The sequence below is a fragment of the Suricata suricatta genome, chromosome 8 (assembly GCF_006229205.1).
Source record: "Suricata suricatta isolate VVHF042 chromosome 8, meerkat_22Aug2017_6uvM2_HiC, whole genome shotgun sequence".
Lineage (NCBI taxonomy): Eukaryota > Metazoa > Chordata > Mammalia > Carnivora > Herpestidae > Suricata > Suricata suricatta.
Window position 1 is genome coordinate 113,544,121 of NC_043707.1, and position 17,008 is coordinate 113,561,128.

At 47.1% G+C, this 17,008-nt stretch overlaps 1 protein-coding gene across 1 annotated transcript in view; it reads left to right on the forward strand.

The window, feature by feature from the left end:
• Positions 1-8,463: 8,463 nt before the first annotated feature.
• GNL2 (G protein nucleolar 2) overlaps positions 8,464-17,008 on the forward strand; it is a 22,111-nt gene continuing 13,566 nt past the window's right edge. Inside the window, exons 1-5 of the mRNA XM_029948327.1 lie at positions 8,464-8,622; positions 10,246-10,330; positions 11,284-11,378; positions 13,156-13,295; positions 15,873-16,057. Of these exons, the coding sequence (XP_029804187.1) occupies positions 8,559-8,622; positions 10,246-10,330; positions 11,284-11,378; positions 13,156-13,295; positions 15,873-16,057 (569 nt within the window). The 5' untranslated portion in view covers positions 8,464-8,558. The remainder of the gene's footprint in view (positions 8,623-10,245; positions 10,331-11,283; positions 11,379-13,155; positions 13,296-15,872; positions 16,058-17,008) is intronic.

The window sequence follows — 17,008 nt, forward strand, 5'->3', positions numbered from 1 at the left end:
GGACACTCGGGCAGTTGAACTCCACTCTCTCACCTTGGAGGATCGGAGCAGGACGACGTAGATGTCAAGGCCAAGTGAAGAGCAGGCTCAGATTGCAGAACCCAGCAGCTTAATCTAGTCATCTCGATTACATTGATCTCTGAGGGCTTTGCATTGGGTTGGTGGTGCCTGATTTGAGCCAGTGTTTCCCTTCTGCGCTCTGTCGCCAGGGGCGTGATGAAACCACACCTGCAATCGGGCTGTGCTGGGCTCACTTGATCCTGTGCAGTTGGGGAGCAGCAGCAGAGTAAAGTCCAAAGGGGGCTGCACCCTGGGACTGGGCTGAAACTGGGGTCACCTTCTTTTGGGCACTGAGTGGAGTTACGGCCTCCCCGGCCACCTCCAGGGCTGGGCTCCCAGAGTGGGGAGGGGAGCGGCACCTCCTGACTTTGGACACAAAAGCCAGACAACCACCCAGCAGCGGCTTGTGTCAGCGGAGAGACATAGAGCACATCTGGTTCAGACTTCAAATACGCCCTGGGGGCTGGGAGATGGGCAAACCTTGCCTCGAATACGTACTTGGTCTTTCCCCCAGCTCCGGGGGCCAGACCATCGCCAATAGACTGTGTTTGATTTCTGTCCTCACATTTGTTCTCACAAGGTACTTTATTGTATGAACTATTTGCCTATCACGCATATTTATAATTCTTCTCCTGCCACCAAACCAACAAAATGTCCACAGACATTGCATCTCGATTTCTCACAAACACATTCTCATCACATTCCCGTGGCTTGCCCTTCTCCTATTTCCCTCTTAAAAAACAAAAAACAAAAAAACAACCTGCTTCATCCTTCTGGTCCTACCGATTCCTTTCCACATTGGCTGATTTGGATATTTGGATATTTCTACTCTCCCAAGAGTTTTTTGGGCCCTTCCCACCTTTTTTTTTTTTTTTTTGGATGTGCAGCCATAATTCATCCCAGCGATGGCTTGCCCAGTCCATCTTTTCCCTGTAGATTTGACCAATTGCGTTTGTCTTTTGTTATGACACCCTAGATGTTTGTTGAATGAGTGCAAAACAGCGAATGAATGGAAAGGTCCCACTTGGGTGAGTTTGTCCTCACATGATTCCTGGAGATCATAATTATTCATAGTGACTGCTCTTTCTTTGCCTTCTGGGATGAAAAATAAGACCAGCATCAAAGTTCATTAGGACACTGAGCCAAACGCCACCTGACCTCCATCTTTTTTGTCATGTGACCACAACTGGTTGGGACAACCCAGCTTTCCAGTCATCTCTGGCCACTCCCATCCCCCCATCCGGTCTACTCATCTACTCAGAAATGCATGCCTGATACAAACAGACTTTCAAATTGCAGTGCCTTTGTCTGCACTGTTCCTTCCCCCTAAAACAGGGTTTTTCCCCTCTCTGTATTTCTGTCTGTGCACCTTCATCACACAGGCGGCTATGCCCCCAGCGTTCACCAGCTCCTGAGAGCAGCGGCTGCCGGATTCATTGTTGCAATTCCCACCTCCCACTAAGGTGCGGGCCCTGCTGGAAGCATGCTAATAATAGCCCCGGCAACCATGTATGCAGCTCTGACACTACTCTCAGCCCTTTATTTGCATTGCCCCCCATAACCCTCAACACAGCCCGGGGAGGCGGACCCCGTTAAAATGCCCATCTTGCAGATGACAACACCGAGACACAAAGTGGTGAAGGTGTGTGACCAAAGGCACACAGGTGGAGCCAGGGTTGGAACTCAGGAAGATAGGTGGCGCCCAGCTGCATGAAAACTCACATTTTTGCATGTGCAGGCCGTGACTCCCGGCCTGTCCAGGTCTCACTTGTTTATTGGGAATAGGCATGGGATCCAGGAGATAGATCACATGAACTCTGAATAATGCCGGAGGGTCCTCACGGGCTTCCTGCCACGCTCTGCCTCTCCACTCCAGCCGCGCACCCGTGTCCGTTGCTAATGAAGAAGCTGCTCAAAACTACCTTATGACTGCATGGGTGCCACCCCCCACCTGCAACGTCAGGGGCGGGGACTACCTTGGAATGCTCTGCTCCTACAGCCGTGCATCCCCATCCCGAAAGCAGCTCCTGAAGACTGCAATGCACCAGAACCACTTTGGGCAAAGCTGAGAGGCGCTTCTCTACCTGTGCTGTGCTTTGCTTCATGGTCACCAAAGGTCGTGTCAGAAAGACCCTGGACAGAGGGGCTCTTTGGATTTCTTCCTGAAACGTCAGTCTCCTTAGGGCTCAAAAAAAAAAAAAAAAAAGAAAAAGAAAAAAGAAAAGAAAAGAAATCCCGGGACGCTGCCAGGGGAATGACAGATCAGGTCTACTCCTCCTAGACCTCCTTTTCTCCTATGCAAGGCTCCCTCTGCCCCATCCCCAGGATAGCTAACCTCGTTAGAGAGCCCTCTCCTAGCCCACTAGAGCATCAGCCATACTCAGGTGTGCAGCGGACCCCGTCATTTGAATCCCCCAGGCAGAAAAAAACTAAATGTGCTTCCATATTGGGACAGGCCATGTTCACTGTCAGAGGGCAAAGGCAACTGACAGCCAGTTATAGTCAGTTACATGCTTACTCAACCCCGGAACACGCAGCAGAACCTTAGGACCGGGTGTGGGCAAACTTTTTCTGTAAAGAGTCACATAGCTCCCCATCTCTGCCATTGCAGTGCAAACGCAGATGTAGGGGCACCTGGATGGCTGCGTCGGTGTGTGTGACTTCAGCTCAGGTCATGATCTTGCAGCTCATGAATTCCAGCTCCACATTGGGCTCGCTGCTGCCAGCCTGTCAGGGCAGAGCCCGCTTCAGATCCTTCAGATCCTCTGTCTTCCTCTCTCTCTCTCTCCCTCACCCCCACACGCTCTCTCGCAAAATAAATAAATACACAAACAAATAAAAGCAGTTGTAGATCATGTGTAAACCAAGGCTGGAGCTGAAATTTACATCTCATGTAATCTTCAGACATCACCAACATTATTCTTATTTTGATTTTTTTCAACCACTTAAAAATGCAGATTCTTAGCTCATGGGCCATAGAAAAACAGGTGGCTGGCAGGATTTGGTGGGCAGGCTATAATAGTTTGCCTATGCCCTTAGAGATGAGCTACTTGGGTTTTGTTGTTGTTTATTTTATTTTATTTGAGAGAAAGAGAGAGAGAGAGAGAGAGAGAGAGCGAGCGCACATGAGCGAAGGAGAGGGGCAAAGGGAGAGAGGGAAGATCTTAAGCAGGATCCATGCTCAGCACAGAGCTCCACAAGAGGTTCTCTCCCATGACCCATGGGATCCCGTGACTGGGATCATGACCTGAGCCAAAATCAAGAGTCGGGCACTCAACCGACTGAGCCCCCCAGGTGTCCAGAGCTACTTGGTTTCTGCCTGGTGTGCGAGTGAGGTGGGACGCGATAGTGAGGACACAGCAGAGCCCTGAGTCCCTGGGTCCTGGGCACTATGTCCAGGCATCCTGGAGATTTGCCCAGCTCTGGCTGGAAGCCAAAATAGACAACTCTAAAGTCTCTCAATGAGACAGTTTCGGTATTTAGAAGATTCCTCCAACTTGGTTACATACTGAAGAGACAGAAAGATGGCTTTTTCCCTGAGATGAAGGGGCGGTAGACTTGTCATCTTCTAATCCAGACTCAAAAGTTACCTAAATCAAGATTTTGATCCGATCTTCCTCTGCTCCTGGAAAGGGTATTCATCTTACCTTTCTTCTACACCTCAGCCTTAGTCGCCACTTTGAGAGTCAGATTTTGTTTCCAGTCTAAACTAGACCGTACAAGGGGGCCGGAGTGAACTCCTGAAACCTTAGTGTCTTGCTGCCTCTAGGGCAAGGCTGACCTTCTGACAGACGGAGGTCCCCTGACACATTGGTTTCAGGAGTTCACTTTTCAGATTCTTTAATGTGACATTGTTCTTCTGGAAACAATCCAGGAGACCTGGTTAACATTTTAAAAGCTGTTTTCCTAAGGAAAAGGAGGGGAGACCAGGAGGAGAAGAGGAGGTAAGAATTACACAAAGATTTAGTCTAACGGCTTAAAAATCAAAAGGATCATTGGACAGATAAGATATCAAATGTAATAGGAAACACACTGATCCTGGGGAGAGGACTTAATATGGGCCCTTCGGTCTCTCCAGAGCTTACACAATTATCTACGACTTGGAATTATACTTTAAATTCCCACATCCGTGTGTGTTCTGGATCCATTTTTTGGGATGCAGCCAGCAATCTTGATTATCTAAACCAGGCTGAAAATTAGAAGCCATTAATAGCCTTTCATGAAATCACCTCTTGGATTTTCATAAGCGGAATACACTGAGGGCCACAAGGATTCAGTGATGGGAAGGGGCAAAATGCTGCTGGTTATTTTTCTGAAGCCTAATCTAGGGATCTTTTTGAAGAGCTTCTTCACTAGCAATAAGATGAATGCCAAGATCAATACAGACCTTGTTTTCCTCACTTGGAAGTGGTGACTAGATACATCCTTCATGTGGAGAAGTTTCCTGAGGTTCCCAGAGGTGGGTCTCTCAGCTCCTTCTCATAGCCATTCAGCCCACCAGTCTCCACACTTCCAGGCATCTTTGACTGGAAACTGAGGGCAATCTGGCCCCCCAAACTCCCTCATACACTGTGGCGTATAATACTTATATAGTATTCCCTTATACATTGTGGCGCTTAGATGATCAAGGACTCTCTCCTTGTGCTTTGTACAAAAGAAACAAAACAACAAAACTCTGAAACTCTCTTCCAAGTGCTTCTCTGTCCTTCCAGGCTGTCCGCACATCTGCCTGGGGGTTAGTAACTGCCGCCACCCAGAGGCCCAACACTTGGCCTCAGCATGGGGGGGTCAAATTCATCACGGACTTGCCAGAGGAGAGACACAGGAGACTGAACGGAGAAGCCTCCGCTCTCAGTTCAACTGGGAAGGAAAAACCAACAAGCTGGCACTAATTAAGAGCTAATGGCCTTACAGTGGAGTGTTGCCAAAGGATAACGACCCTCGGGCTATAGCATAAATATCAAGGCATTTGGGGCAGAGCCAAGACATATATTTTCGGAGTACACTAGACACCGCTGCAGCCTTCCTTGCCCTAGCTCTGCAAGAAAAAAAGAGGATTTTAAGGTAGGTGGGTTGTATTAGAACTGTCTTCTGGTCAGCTGGTCCGAAAGCCTCAGGGTGACTTTTGGAAAAGAATTTGCTTTTTTGATCTCTAACTTTTGTGTGTATCAGAATTACCCATGGGGCTCATTAAAATGTGTATCTTGGGGGCCTCACCCCCAGCGGGTTTGATTTCAGTAGCTCTCAGGTGAAGCCCAGGAGTCTGCATTTGGAATCAGTTTCCCCCATGGTGATCTTCCGACCACACTCTGAAAAATGCTACTTCAGAAGCTGCTGCTACCGGCTCATTAGGTCCCGAAGAGAAAGTTTTTACAGAATGAAGGAGAGCATGAGGTCAAGCAAGATTCTCTGCTTCCTGTGGAAACACCAACCGGATCTTTCCTATCAGAACGTGGCAGAAGACTGTTTCAGAGAGGTGGCACCTCCAGCCAGTTGCTGTTGGGATCTTCTTGTTCAGACCAACCTGCGGCTACTGGGAGCAAGGTTCCTGGGAATGAGAATCTTAGCCAGGGGTCTGGAGGAGAAGAGAAAGCACCCCGTTTGCATCTTCTGTACTATGTCTGCGATGCTTTCATATACCTTAATTCATATGATCACACTGTAACCTTTCAGGGTAGTTAAATAAATACATGTGTTTAAAAGCTGAGGAATGATAGGCCTGGAGGTGATTCTTGCCGACACTGGTCACCATGGCATGAGGAAGGAGGGTGAAAAATAGTCGCTATATTACAATTGCAGTGAGCAGGGCAGGCAAAACCAACCAGTAACTTTGGCTTGACCTTCCTAGATCAAATGTCTTATCAGCTGGTTGAACTGAGGTTGGTTGTTGGGACCGGCAAATACTTGTGAAAGGATTGATGGATCAGATTATAAAAATAGATGGAAAGTCCGGACGATGAATGCAGCCGACTATGAGAACAGGAGAGAAACAACCCACCATATCATCTGGGAAAATGAAACTCCTTGGCAAGACTTCACAACAGCCTGATTCAAAATTTCATAATGAAATTATGTCTCTGATCAAAGCCTGAATGAGCTCATGGGCTGATTTTTGCCATTCGTGTTTATTCTGGTTTGAACCAAATTGAGGTATTAGAAACACATTATGCTAGTCTTTACTCCAGGAGCGGGCGATTGCACCAGCGTTTGGGGGGAACAAAGGGACAGTGTGAGGAAGAAGGGGACATCTTTGGATCCTCACTGGGCACAAAGTTGTTTCTGACTGGCTCTCAGGGACTCCTCCAGGATGCCACGTCTGGGTCAGGGCCTTTGTAGCAAAATTGTGTTTAATTTCATGATACATGTCCTTGGGGCAATAAAAGTGAATCTCAAGGAAGAGAAGGTATTTCCCTGCTATAGTCCAGGACATGCGCTGTTTTTCCTCTAGAAAGAATGGTTTTTTATTTCAGACTCAGAGAAATAAAGACTCAATCACCCAACCCAAGGAGTATTCACTTAATACCAAGTTTTTAAAATTTTAATGTTTTTTTGTTTTGTTTTGTTTTTTATTTATATTTGAGAGACAGAGAGAGAGACAGCAGGAGCAGCAGAGGGTCAGAGAGAGAGGGAGACACAGAATCTGAAACAGGCTTCAGGCTCTGAGCTAGCTGTCAGCACAGAGCCCAATGTGGAGCTCAAACCCATGAACCGTGAGATCATGACCTGGGCCGAAGCTGGACGCTTAACCAACTGAGCCACCGAGGTGCCCCAATACCAAGTTGTTTTTACCAAGTAAGCTACACCACAGGTGGGAATCCACCTCTTCTCTGGCCAATCCTCAAGGCACAGTGACTGATGGGCACTTCCTGACAACTTGAGGTGCCAAAAATGGAGGGCTTCTTGGTGGAAACATGGGCATCTAGAGACTTTCCATATTTTGGCTGTAGAAATAGCAACTGCTGGGTGTTACCTTTCTCACTCCTAGGCGCATTCCCATCTGCTATTGACTAAATGTTTGTGTCCCCCTAAAATTAATTCACTGAAGCTCTAATTCCCAATGTAATGGTGTTTAGAAGTGGGGCTTGTGGAAGGTAATTAGGTTTAGATGAGGTCATGAGCGTAGAGCCCCATTGATGGGATCAGTGCTCTTAAAAGAAGAGGAAGAGATGCATCATCCTTTCTCAAACCCACAAGGGTACAGTGAAAAAAGAGCTATTTGCAGGCTGGAGAGAGAGTTCTAGGAATACAACTATGCTGACACTCTGACTTTGGACTCTCCAGCCTCCAGAACTGTGAGAAATGTTTGCTGTTTAAGGCACCCAGTCCATGGTATTTTTTTTTTACAATAGGCTGAGCTAAAATACCATCTATCCACCCCTTCACTCAGTGAATATTTATTGACTCCTTATTATGCATCAAATGCTATTCTAAATCTTGGAATTACAGTTGTGAACACATGTACAAAGTCCCTGCTCTCAAGAAACTTACATTCTAGTTTTAGGGAGGCTCTGATAAACCTGTAAATATCAGAATTTCAGCTACTGATAAATGCCCTGAAAAAAGTAACACAGAATAACCGCAGAAGGGCAGAAGGCAGCTGATTTGGGAAAATCAGCCAGGAAGATTTTCTCTCAGTAGAAAGGATAGCCAGATAAAATCCCTGATGCCCAGTTAAATTTGAATTTCAGATAGACAATGACTTTTTTTTTTCAGTAAAGGTATGTCCCAAACTACACACACACTACAAATTGTCGTTTATCTGAAATTCTAATTTAACTGAGTATCCTGTATTTTAATGTGTGGAAATCTTGCAATGCTACCAGTAGTTGACATCTGAGCTAAGAATGGAATGACCTGAATGAACTAGCTTTTCAAAGTTTCCAGGAAAGAGTGATGCAGGCGGAGGGATCCAGAGTAAATGTCAGAATAACCAGAGGTGGGGAGGTACAAGTGAGGTCAGATAAATAGGCAGAGGCCAGATGATGCAGAATTCTGCAGGGAGGGGGAAGGAGTCTTGAGTTTCTCTCTTTAAGTGTGATGACGCGCTATTGGAGTTTTAAGAAGGGTGACAAGGTCTGACTGATGTTTGGCTGCTGCTTGGTCAGCCACTTTTGGAAGGGTTAGAGATCAACCTCAGAAGATAATTGAATTTAAGCTTGTGCCACTGGCCTGAGAAATGAGGGTGGACGCACAAGGAGCTCAGGGTCCCTAGTGCTGGGTACCTCGGTAGCCGCTGGGGAGGAGCAGCTTAGCGGTTGCTAGGGAGCGAGAGGGGCGGGGACTCCACGCACAGGGACCGCGAAAGGGCCGGGACGGGGGCGGAGCCAGGAGTGCGAAGGCGCGCGCCGTGCAGGAAGTCGTGCAGAGTTAGCGAAGGGCGCGAGCGGAAGTGACGTCGCCCGCGCCCACGTGGTCCGGCGTGGTTCTCGCGGGTCGTTTCGGCCGGACCTGGGAAGTTACGAGCTGGTTTACTCCCCGGTCCCCGTCCCGTCGGCAAGATGGTGAAGCCCAAGTACAAAGGACGGAGCACCATCAACCCCTCCAAGGCCAGCACAAACCCTGGTACAGGCGGCGGGGCTCGCGGAGGGTGGAGCTTGGAGGAAGCTTAGTAGGGAGGGCTCCGAGGAGATCGAGGGGGAGGAGAGACACCCAGGCTGCTAAGAGCTTGGAGTGGCCTCGAGCCGAGTGGCTATTGGGGACGAGAAGGGAGAAGGTGGTTTTTTCATTCGCAGGCACTGAGGAGGGCTGGCATCTTGCACGCTTCTCAAAGCCAGGTGCCAGGCACCGGGTCTGAAGTCGGGGAAAGTGAACACTTGGGCCTGACAGCCGCGGGGCATCTCCAGAGATGCAGAGACTGGGAAACTCTGAGTTGGAAAGGGCAATTATCTTGACCTCCTCTTGTGTTCCTGTGTGGATCAGACTTTCTCCCGATGTATTTCAGACTTGTATGATTGGAAGTTAGAAGTTAATTGGATAGTCAGAGTAAGAGTGGTGTAGGCCGACCCAGCTGGCATTTTGCATTTGACCACACTTGCCTGCCACTATAGCTTTGACCATTTAAATGAGAAACTTCACGTTTGGCTGTTGGAGTCATCCCACCTGGTAAAGCGCACAGAAACCCTGCAGATAGCTGGATAATGATGATTTCCATAAAGATGTTTTTGGAGATATTTATGAGTTTTGCTGAGTTTTCACTTGCAGGATGAAGAAGATAGTCTTTGGGTGAGTCCCTTCCATTAGGTTTAGTTAATAATCCTTCTTTTTAATATGGCTTAAAGTTTTTGATGACCTTAATTCACATTGCATGCTTTCCCTGGATTGCTGGTGAAATATGCAATTTCTGTACACTGGAAGCTCAGATTGTCGGACCCAAAAGGGCCCTTAGAGGTTCTGATGTTATATGTGAAGAGACCGAACCAAAATTGGGGAAGTGGCTCATCCCACTTGGCAAAGTTGGTGAGCAGTAGAGCCGACAGTGCTGGGACTTCAGCCTGTTTGCTCCTGCATCACCTCAAGAGTAGGCACGTGACTTGAAGATATACCCAAAAGGAAGAGGTAGGCTAATATTAGCATGCTTATTTGTCCGTTTCTCTTGGAGAAGGCAAGAATTGCTACTTATTTTGCCGTCGATGAAACTGAAATCAAACATTAGGAAATTAAGACACTGGTACATAAAGAATTGTCTCCGTGGTGCCTTGCATATAGCAGGCACTCCGTTATTTGTTAAACAGAGGTAGGTGTTTTTGCAAGAGGATACATGGTAATCTAATGCTTTTGTTTAAACCCTGGCTCTGCCGTCTGGGAGCCGTGTGATCTTGGGCGAGGTGTCTGGCCACCTGTGCCTCCGTTTCTTAGCTTGCAGATTGAGGGCTCTCTCTCCAGATAGGGTTATTCCATGGGTGACCTGAAGCGATGCCTGTCACGTGGATCGCGCAGTGCCACAACGGATGCTCAGAATGATTCACTCTTATCAAATACAGTCATGTGAGGATCAAAGAGTAGGTCAGCTCTGTCATACCATGTAGCCTCTGGTGATCATAATTTTGTCGGAACGATGTAGACATTTCGTGGTGCGGCAGGGCGGCAGCTTGCCTACTTTGAGTGAGTGAGTTGGTGTGTTTGAGGCAGTGAGCATACTTAAACCTGGTTATCCAATAGTTCGCGGTCTACTTTTATCTTTCCTAGATCGAGTTCAGGGAGCAGGAGGCCAAAACATGAGGGACCGGGCCACGATCCGGCGCCTGAATATGTACAGGCAGAAGGAACGCAGGTGAGCATCGCACTCGGCCCTTCCCCCCCTTTCCTTCGTGTCCTGGACTCGTAGCTGAGACCTCAGAACCTTCCACGTTGCCACACCCTCTTTCCCAAGATGCGAGCAGTGTATTTTCAGATGTCCTCTCATAAGGGTGTTGGTATGATCAATTGTAAAATTTTGGTTAAAGACGTAGTGGGTGGTGAAACAGTGATTGTGTCACAAGACTGTGGGACAGCCTCGGCCTCCACGAATGGCACATGAAATCTCCAGTTAAATACCCCTTAGCTAGAAATCTGGTTTTCTTTAACGAAGCCTATAGGACTGTAGTTGTGAAAGCAGCCAGACAACTTGTTTTTTAATGTGAAACTTTAGCTCACCACATTGTGGCACTTGGAAACTCATCACAACTGTGAGTTCTGCTGAGGCAGCCTCTGTGCCACCGGGACTTGCTGACCGTGGCATTTTGCCGGCTGGTCTTAATTTGTTTGGTAATTAGACTCTTCATCCATTCTGAAAGATGTGTTTAAAACACAAACGTCGATGAACTTCATCTCCTTAGTCACCTACTCTGCTGTTTGTGTTAGGATTTTGAGTTCCATAAATCACCCTCTACTTAAAATTCATTTAGACTGACCTTCCAAGAATTACCCCCAAAAACTCAAGTATGTGGGTTTTCTTTTTTTTTTTTTAAGCAAACAGTAAACAGATTTTTCAACATCAGCATTATTTGTTATTCATCCAGCAGAAATCATTACGTGCTCTGTCGCAAGAGGTTTAAGTGGCTTTTGGACAAATCTGTTTCAAATGTAGAAGTCCTTTTTGTTTACCGAAATCTGTATTTCATGATCATCTAAAACCAGAAAAAGAAAAAAAAAAGGTCCTTTTGATGGAAAGGGTGTTTTGTAAACCAAGTCTTGCTGTTGCTTTTCTTCTGTCATCAGCCAGAATCTGTTATTTCCTCAATTTAGGAACAGTCGTGGTAAAGTGATTAAGCCTCTGCAATATCAGTCAACCGTGGCTTCTGGTACCGTGGCAAGAGTGGAGCCAAATATTAAATGGTTTGGTGAGTCCTGTCATTGTCCTCTGTCATTTTTGTCCTACCAAGTGTGCGCTGTATGGGAAAAAGTAGGCCTTAAAGGGGTCTAAAAGGCAGAAGCTTTGGGGTGGGTAGAGCTGTCAAGGATTAAATAGGAGAAAGGGGTGAGAAGTACTCGTAGTGGGAAAAGCGCTAAGAAAATTAGTGGTGGTGGTGGATACCAGAAGCAGGCTTGCTTTCTTTCTTTTCTTCCTTCCTTTCTGCCAGTAAGTGAGGGGGAGAGAGAGAGAGTTCCAAGCAGGCTCTGCACTGATAGCACAGAGCCCACTATGAGGCTCTAGCCCATGAACCATGAGATCATGACCTGAGCTGAAGTCAGATGCATAAGTGGCCGAGCCACCCAGACAGAACCCCCTAAGTGCGTTCTTTGTGTAAAGAGCTCATTGTTCGTTAGAAGCAACCCCTCTTAAACGGATAAGGCTGTCCTTATTGACCAGCCCCCGCAGACCTGAGAGCTGTCATCTCTTCATTCCCAGAGTCCTGGAGAGATGCCTGTTTGGAGGGTGCCTGGCAGGTGTGCCCGCGCCTCTGGCTCAAGGTGGAAGTGTGTTCACGGGCAGCTCCTTTCAAACGGTTCTTTGTGGGCACCTGCTCCGACTGGCCGTAAAAGGCTCTCTCATTGGCTTTTCCCAGCAGTGAATGGAGTGGAATCAGGGCTTCTTGCTTCAGAAGGTCCACCTTCAGTTGAGGCCGGACTTTCCCTCAGTCCCCCTCTCAGTCCCTGCTCAGTGCGTAGGTGTGTCAGAGACCCCAGCCTGTGTTTTGTTGGTGTTGGACCTCTGCACCTGGTAGATGGCAGCTCCCTTTGATGCCTCTGGCATCTTTTAGCAGGATACCCTCTAGGAAGCGGCAACACAGGATGGTGTCAGAGACCAAGTTATCAAGGGGTGTTTTAGCGTGGTGGCTATAGACTGTGACTCTGGGTCCACACCATCTGGGTGTGAACTAGTTCCACCATTTCTGTGACCGTGGGAAAGTTATGAGGCCTCTCCACTCGTGATTTCCACGTCTCTAGAATGAGGGTAAGAATAGTCCCTGACTCCTAGGACTGCTGCGGGGATCGAGGGGGGAGTACGGGGGTGGCATAGTGGCTGGCGAGCAGGGCGTTAGCACTGCCCGCGGCCCCGTAGCCCTCACCATCTTGAGTTCTATGTTGGTGCTGCACAGGCCGTTTCACTGAAGCTGGGTTGCAGACTCCCTCACTTACAGGAAGTTCCCCAGCTGGTGTTCTATAGCTTTATTTTGTTCCCTTGAATGGGTTTATTGGCCAACTTCATAGCTCTTCCAAACCCTCGTAACCTAAAAGCACTCACTGTGACGCAGGGTCTGTGCTTCAGGATTCCCCGTGTGCATTCCCTATATGAGTGCATCGGCTGTGGTTGGCTCCAGGTTTCTTCACCGGACCTCGCAGGAAGTGTAGGACATTTGTCACATCTCCGTTCCATTCAGTGATGTTGATTTTTCAGTTTCATCCAGTCAGGAAACTGGGCTTGGAAAACTCTTGAAACCCTTTGTGTGTCTGGTTGTTGGATTAATTAGTTCATAGTGTATGAGTGCAGGAGAGGCAGTTTTTTTGTTTTATTTCCCCTCCTCTTTTAAGTTTGGAAATGGCTACACAGGGTGGGTGTGTCAGATGTTTGGGCAAGCAGGGCGACAGGGTCTTGCCTCTCCCTGTGTCACTGGGAAGAAGACAGCAGAATCAAAAAGAGTTGTTTATAAAAGGCAACATGCTTCTGTAAAACAGGAAACACACGTGTGATTAAACAGTCGTCGTTGCAAAAATTTCAAGAGGAAATGGGCATGGTTATGAAGGACCCGTACAAGGTTGTCATGAAGCAGAGCAAGTTACCCATGTCTCTCCTCCATGACCGGACCCAGCCTCACGTAAGTTGGGGGATGGCCCTGGCAGTGGAATTGCACAGGCACCCTGCACACCAATCCCGCCCTGGCACGCCTGTCTTCTGTTTTGCCGAAGGGAAGGCTTGAATGCAGTAAAGTACTGATGAACTCTCTGAGTGTGAACCGCGTTGTGTCGGGCGGGCACATCGCTTAGTGGATCAGGGTACAGGCTTGGGAGTCAGGCCTGTCTTAGCCTTTGCTCTGCCCTTTCCTAGAACCTTAGTTCTGTTTCTCCATGGGCTTTCACTTCCCCCGGCTATAAAGTCAAGAAAACCCACTTTGGGTGACCTGATGATGCTTTTGGCATATAGTGAGGTCATGGTCCACTGCCTGATTAGAGCTAGTAGGTCATGGCTAGTGCCGCTGCTAGCTGCTGTTCTTTTGTTGTGTTGTGTTTTGTTGGGACACAATGTGGTTTAAGTGGTACCTCCATCAGACTTTGGGGAAATGGAGAGTTAGGGTTGGGTTGGTCGAAGGGAGGCCTTTGGTGCTCTGTACTTTGGGCTTCTGTGAGACCCTTGGAATTCTTGCTAGGGAAGAAAGGGGTGCTAGGCCGATGGGTTCTTAATCACTGTGGGTGAAGGACAGTAAGGACTGAATCCGGCTTGAGCGGAACGAGTGTCACACCGAACCCAAGAGATGGCCTCATGTGTGCACGCTCTTACTTGCCTTGGATATTAGTTCTCAGAAGCGTAGCCAGCGCATAAGCCGGAGTTCAGACATGAGGAGGGGAGGGAAACATGGAGATGCATTCGTGGATTAAACAGTTCAGAGCGAATTGTTTACTCGCAGGACAAAGTAAAAACCGAGGCCTGGTTATTGCCTCAGGTTTTGTCAATTATGCTTTGTTGTATGCCGGACTAGAAGAATGGCGCCCATTAGTGGAATGACTGTTTTCTTTCAGGGAAACACATGAGTGTAATTCCCGAACCACAGACAAGTTGCTCATTTCCCTTGTTCCCTTTGTCTGTTCTCCCTAAAGCCATCTCTTAACAAACTATTGAATCTTGTTTATGAGAAGAACAGAGAGGGTTTATTACGGGTTTATTGCTTTGCTGCCCACTGCAGTTATTCAATGCTTCAGCTCGGCGCCAAGTATCCGAGCCGTAGAATGAGGGACGGAGGGCTCAGCAGTCTGGGCATTTTGATGCAGATAGTGCTGGAGTGAGGGATGGCTTTACTGCTTTGGCCTTGAAAAACCCTTCCCCATTTTATTTTGTTGTGGGATGGACTCCATATAAAGTTTCACTCTAGATCCCCGCACAGTGGAGTCCAATCAGACATGCTTTCACTCTGACACGGGTGCCTTATAGTTACTGTGATTCTGTAACAATACAGTAAAAATGCCTAACTTATTTGTGAGCTTTGTTAAATACTGCTCTAACCTCGGGGTGCTCCTTGACCTTCGGGCTTACGTGCACACATCCCTGTGTGTGTTGCACTTGATAAGTTATCTGTGGGACTTCCAAGAATAACTTTGGTCACGATTTTCCCACTGACATCAGTACCTCGTTCCCAAGTAGAAGTTGACCCTTTTGTTGGGGGATGTTCCCCTGTTGTTGGTTAGCAAGTAGAACTCAGCTAAGATGGGTTTAAGAACCTGAAAAAAAGGCCATTGGTTAAGGATCTCTAGGAATTGGAGGCGGGGGTCAAGGTCAGACGCCATAGGGGCCGTTCCATCATCCTCATTTAGTGGCTTGGTACTGAGGGGCGGAGGGTGAATTGGTTTTTTTTTTGGTTTTTTTTTTGTTTGTTTGTTTTTGTTTTTGAGGGTATTCTCTGCCAGCTGTTAACATTCTGTTACGTGTTAGATCCTAACTCAAACTTCGACTTTTATCCTGCTTCAAAAATTCCTATGCCCGTAACTCCTTTACAGGCACATCAAGTTCTAGTTAGTATCAGGTTCCTTTTATCACATCTCAACTATTACTTTGGACTTTTGCTAGATGTTTTTCATCTGAAGACTTTCCATGTGCATTTAATAAAAACGTTACCTAAATTAGGAAGAATGTTATCTGAGACTAAAATGCATCTTACAAAACAAGCAATTCCTTTTAGCCATGAAAGAAGTGAACTTCCAAGAAAAAGTTGGCATTTACAGTTAGTTTTAAAAAAACACACACATTTGAGTATGATTGTCCTTGACAAAGTCTGTGAGTTTGGCGAATCTTATGCACTTGTTTGAAAGCTAAAAAAAAAAAGCCAGAAAAGATAAGTTAATTTTCATCATTGTGGGCTCTAGTACATTTGACTAAAGTTTATGATTAAATGAAATAAAGCAGAGTTTTTGGCAAGGCTTACACAACTCCAGTTTTGCCTTGACTCTTTGTATTACTTTTGTATTTCTCCAAGGGGGCTCGTAGGACTTCAGGACTAGGGGGCCAGTGCTTTTGCTGTTGAAGCATTTCACATTTGCAGCCAGGCTGCATCCGTGTTTGCAGGTTTTGGTACGGGGCGAGCTTTGAAAACAAAAGCAGAAAAAGCCTTTCCCGGATGGGTGTTTAACCTTGTTTCTGCTCAGCGCTTTCCTTAGCTTCCTGCGTAACTCTGTTTTCCCTTTAGAACTCCAAGGTGCACATTCTTGATACTGAAAGCTTTGAGACTACATTCGGCCCCAAATCACAGAGGAAGCGACCAAACTTGGTTGCGAGTGATATGCAGTCTCTCCTGGAAAACGCAGAGATGTCCACTGAGGGCTACGACCAGGGCAAGGATCGTGACCTGGTCACTGAGGACCCTGGTGTGAGGTACGGTTCGAGGGTTCATCTGCTCTCGTCCTTTGCTCTTCTGCAGTGAAACTTTTTTTTTTTAAGTTTATTTTGAGACAGAAGATGTAAGCAGGGGAGAGGCAGAGAGAGAGAGGGAGAGAGAGGATCCCAAGCAGGCTCCACACTGTCAGCACAGAGCCCGATGCGGGGCTCCAACTACAAACCGTGAGATTGTGACCTGAGCCAAAATGAAGAGTCGATGCTCAACAGATCGAGCCCCCCAGGCGCCCCTGCAGCAAACCATTTTTATGCCTTTATTTCACGTACACAAAGCTTGGTGCTTACCTCCTAGATAGAGAATGATCTTACCTTACACTAGAAGAAAAGAACTCCTAGTCCCCCCAACCATGTTACTAAATTGTTATAATCACGAATGTCAGGGCTTCCTTAGAGACACGGATCACTGGGGGTTCATGGGTGGCCTTCGGATTTCCTGTGACCCTCTGAAGACAATGTGGAAAATGTGTGTACGTGCATAGAGGTGGCAGTGTTTTGTCCATTTTATGTTTTCTTTGGTGGCAGGGGGGAAGGATCAATACCTTTTGTCATCATATTCTCATAGTTTTCATACCCAGAAGAGTGTCAAGAATCAGTCACTTGAATCTGTCATTCTGGATCTTTTTTATACTCAGTTTTCACTTATAAATACAATGCCTTAAGAGTGCTATTTTTAAAAACTAAAAAAAATTTTTTTTAATTTTTTTGAGAGAAAGAGAGACAGCATGAGCAGGGGAGGGTCAGAGAGAGAAAGGGAGACACAGAATTTGAAGACAGGCTCCAGGCCCTGAGCTGTCGGCACAGAGCCTGACGCGGGGCTCGAAGCCACTAACCACGAGATCATGATCTGAGCCAAAGTTGGACGTTCAACCGACTGAGCCACCCAGGTGCCCCTAAACATTTTTTAATATTTATTTTTGGGAGAGTGATCTG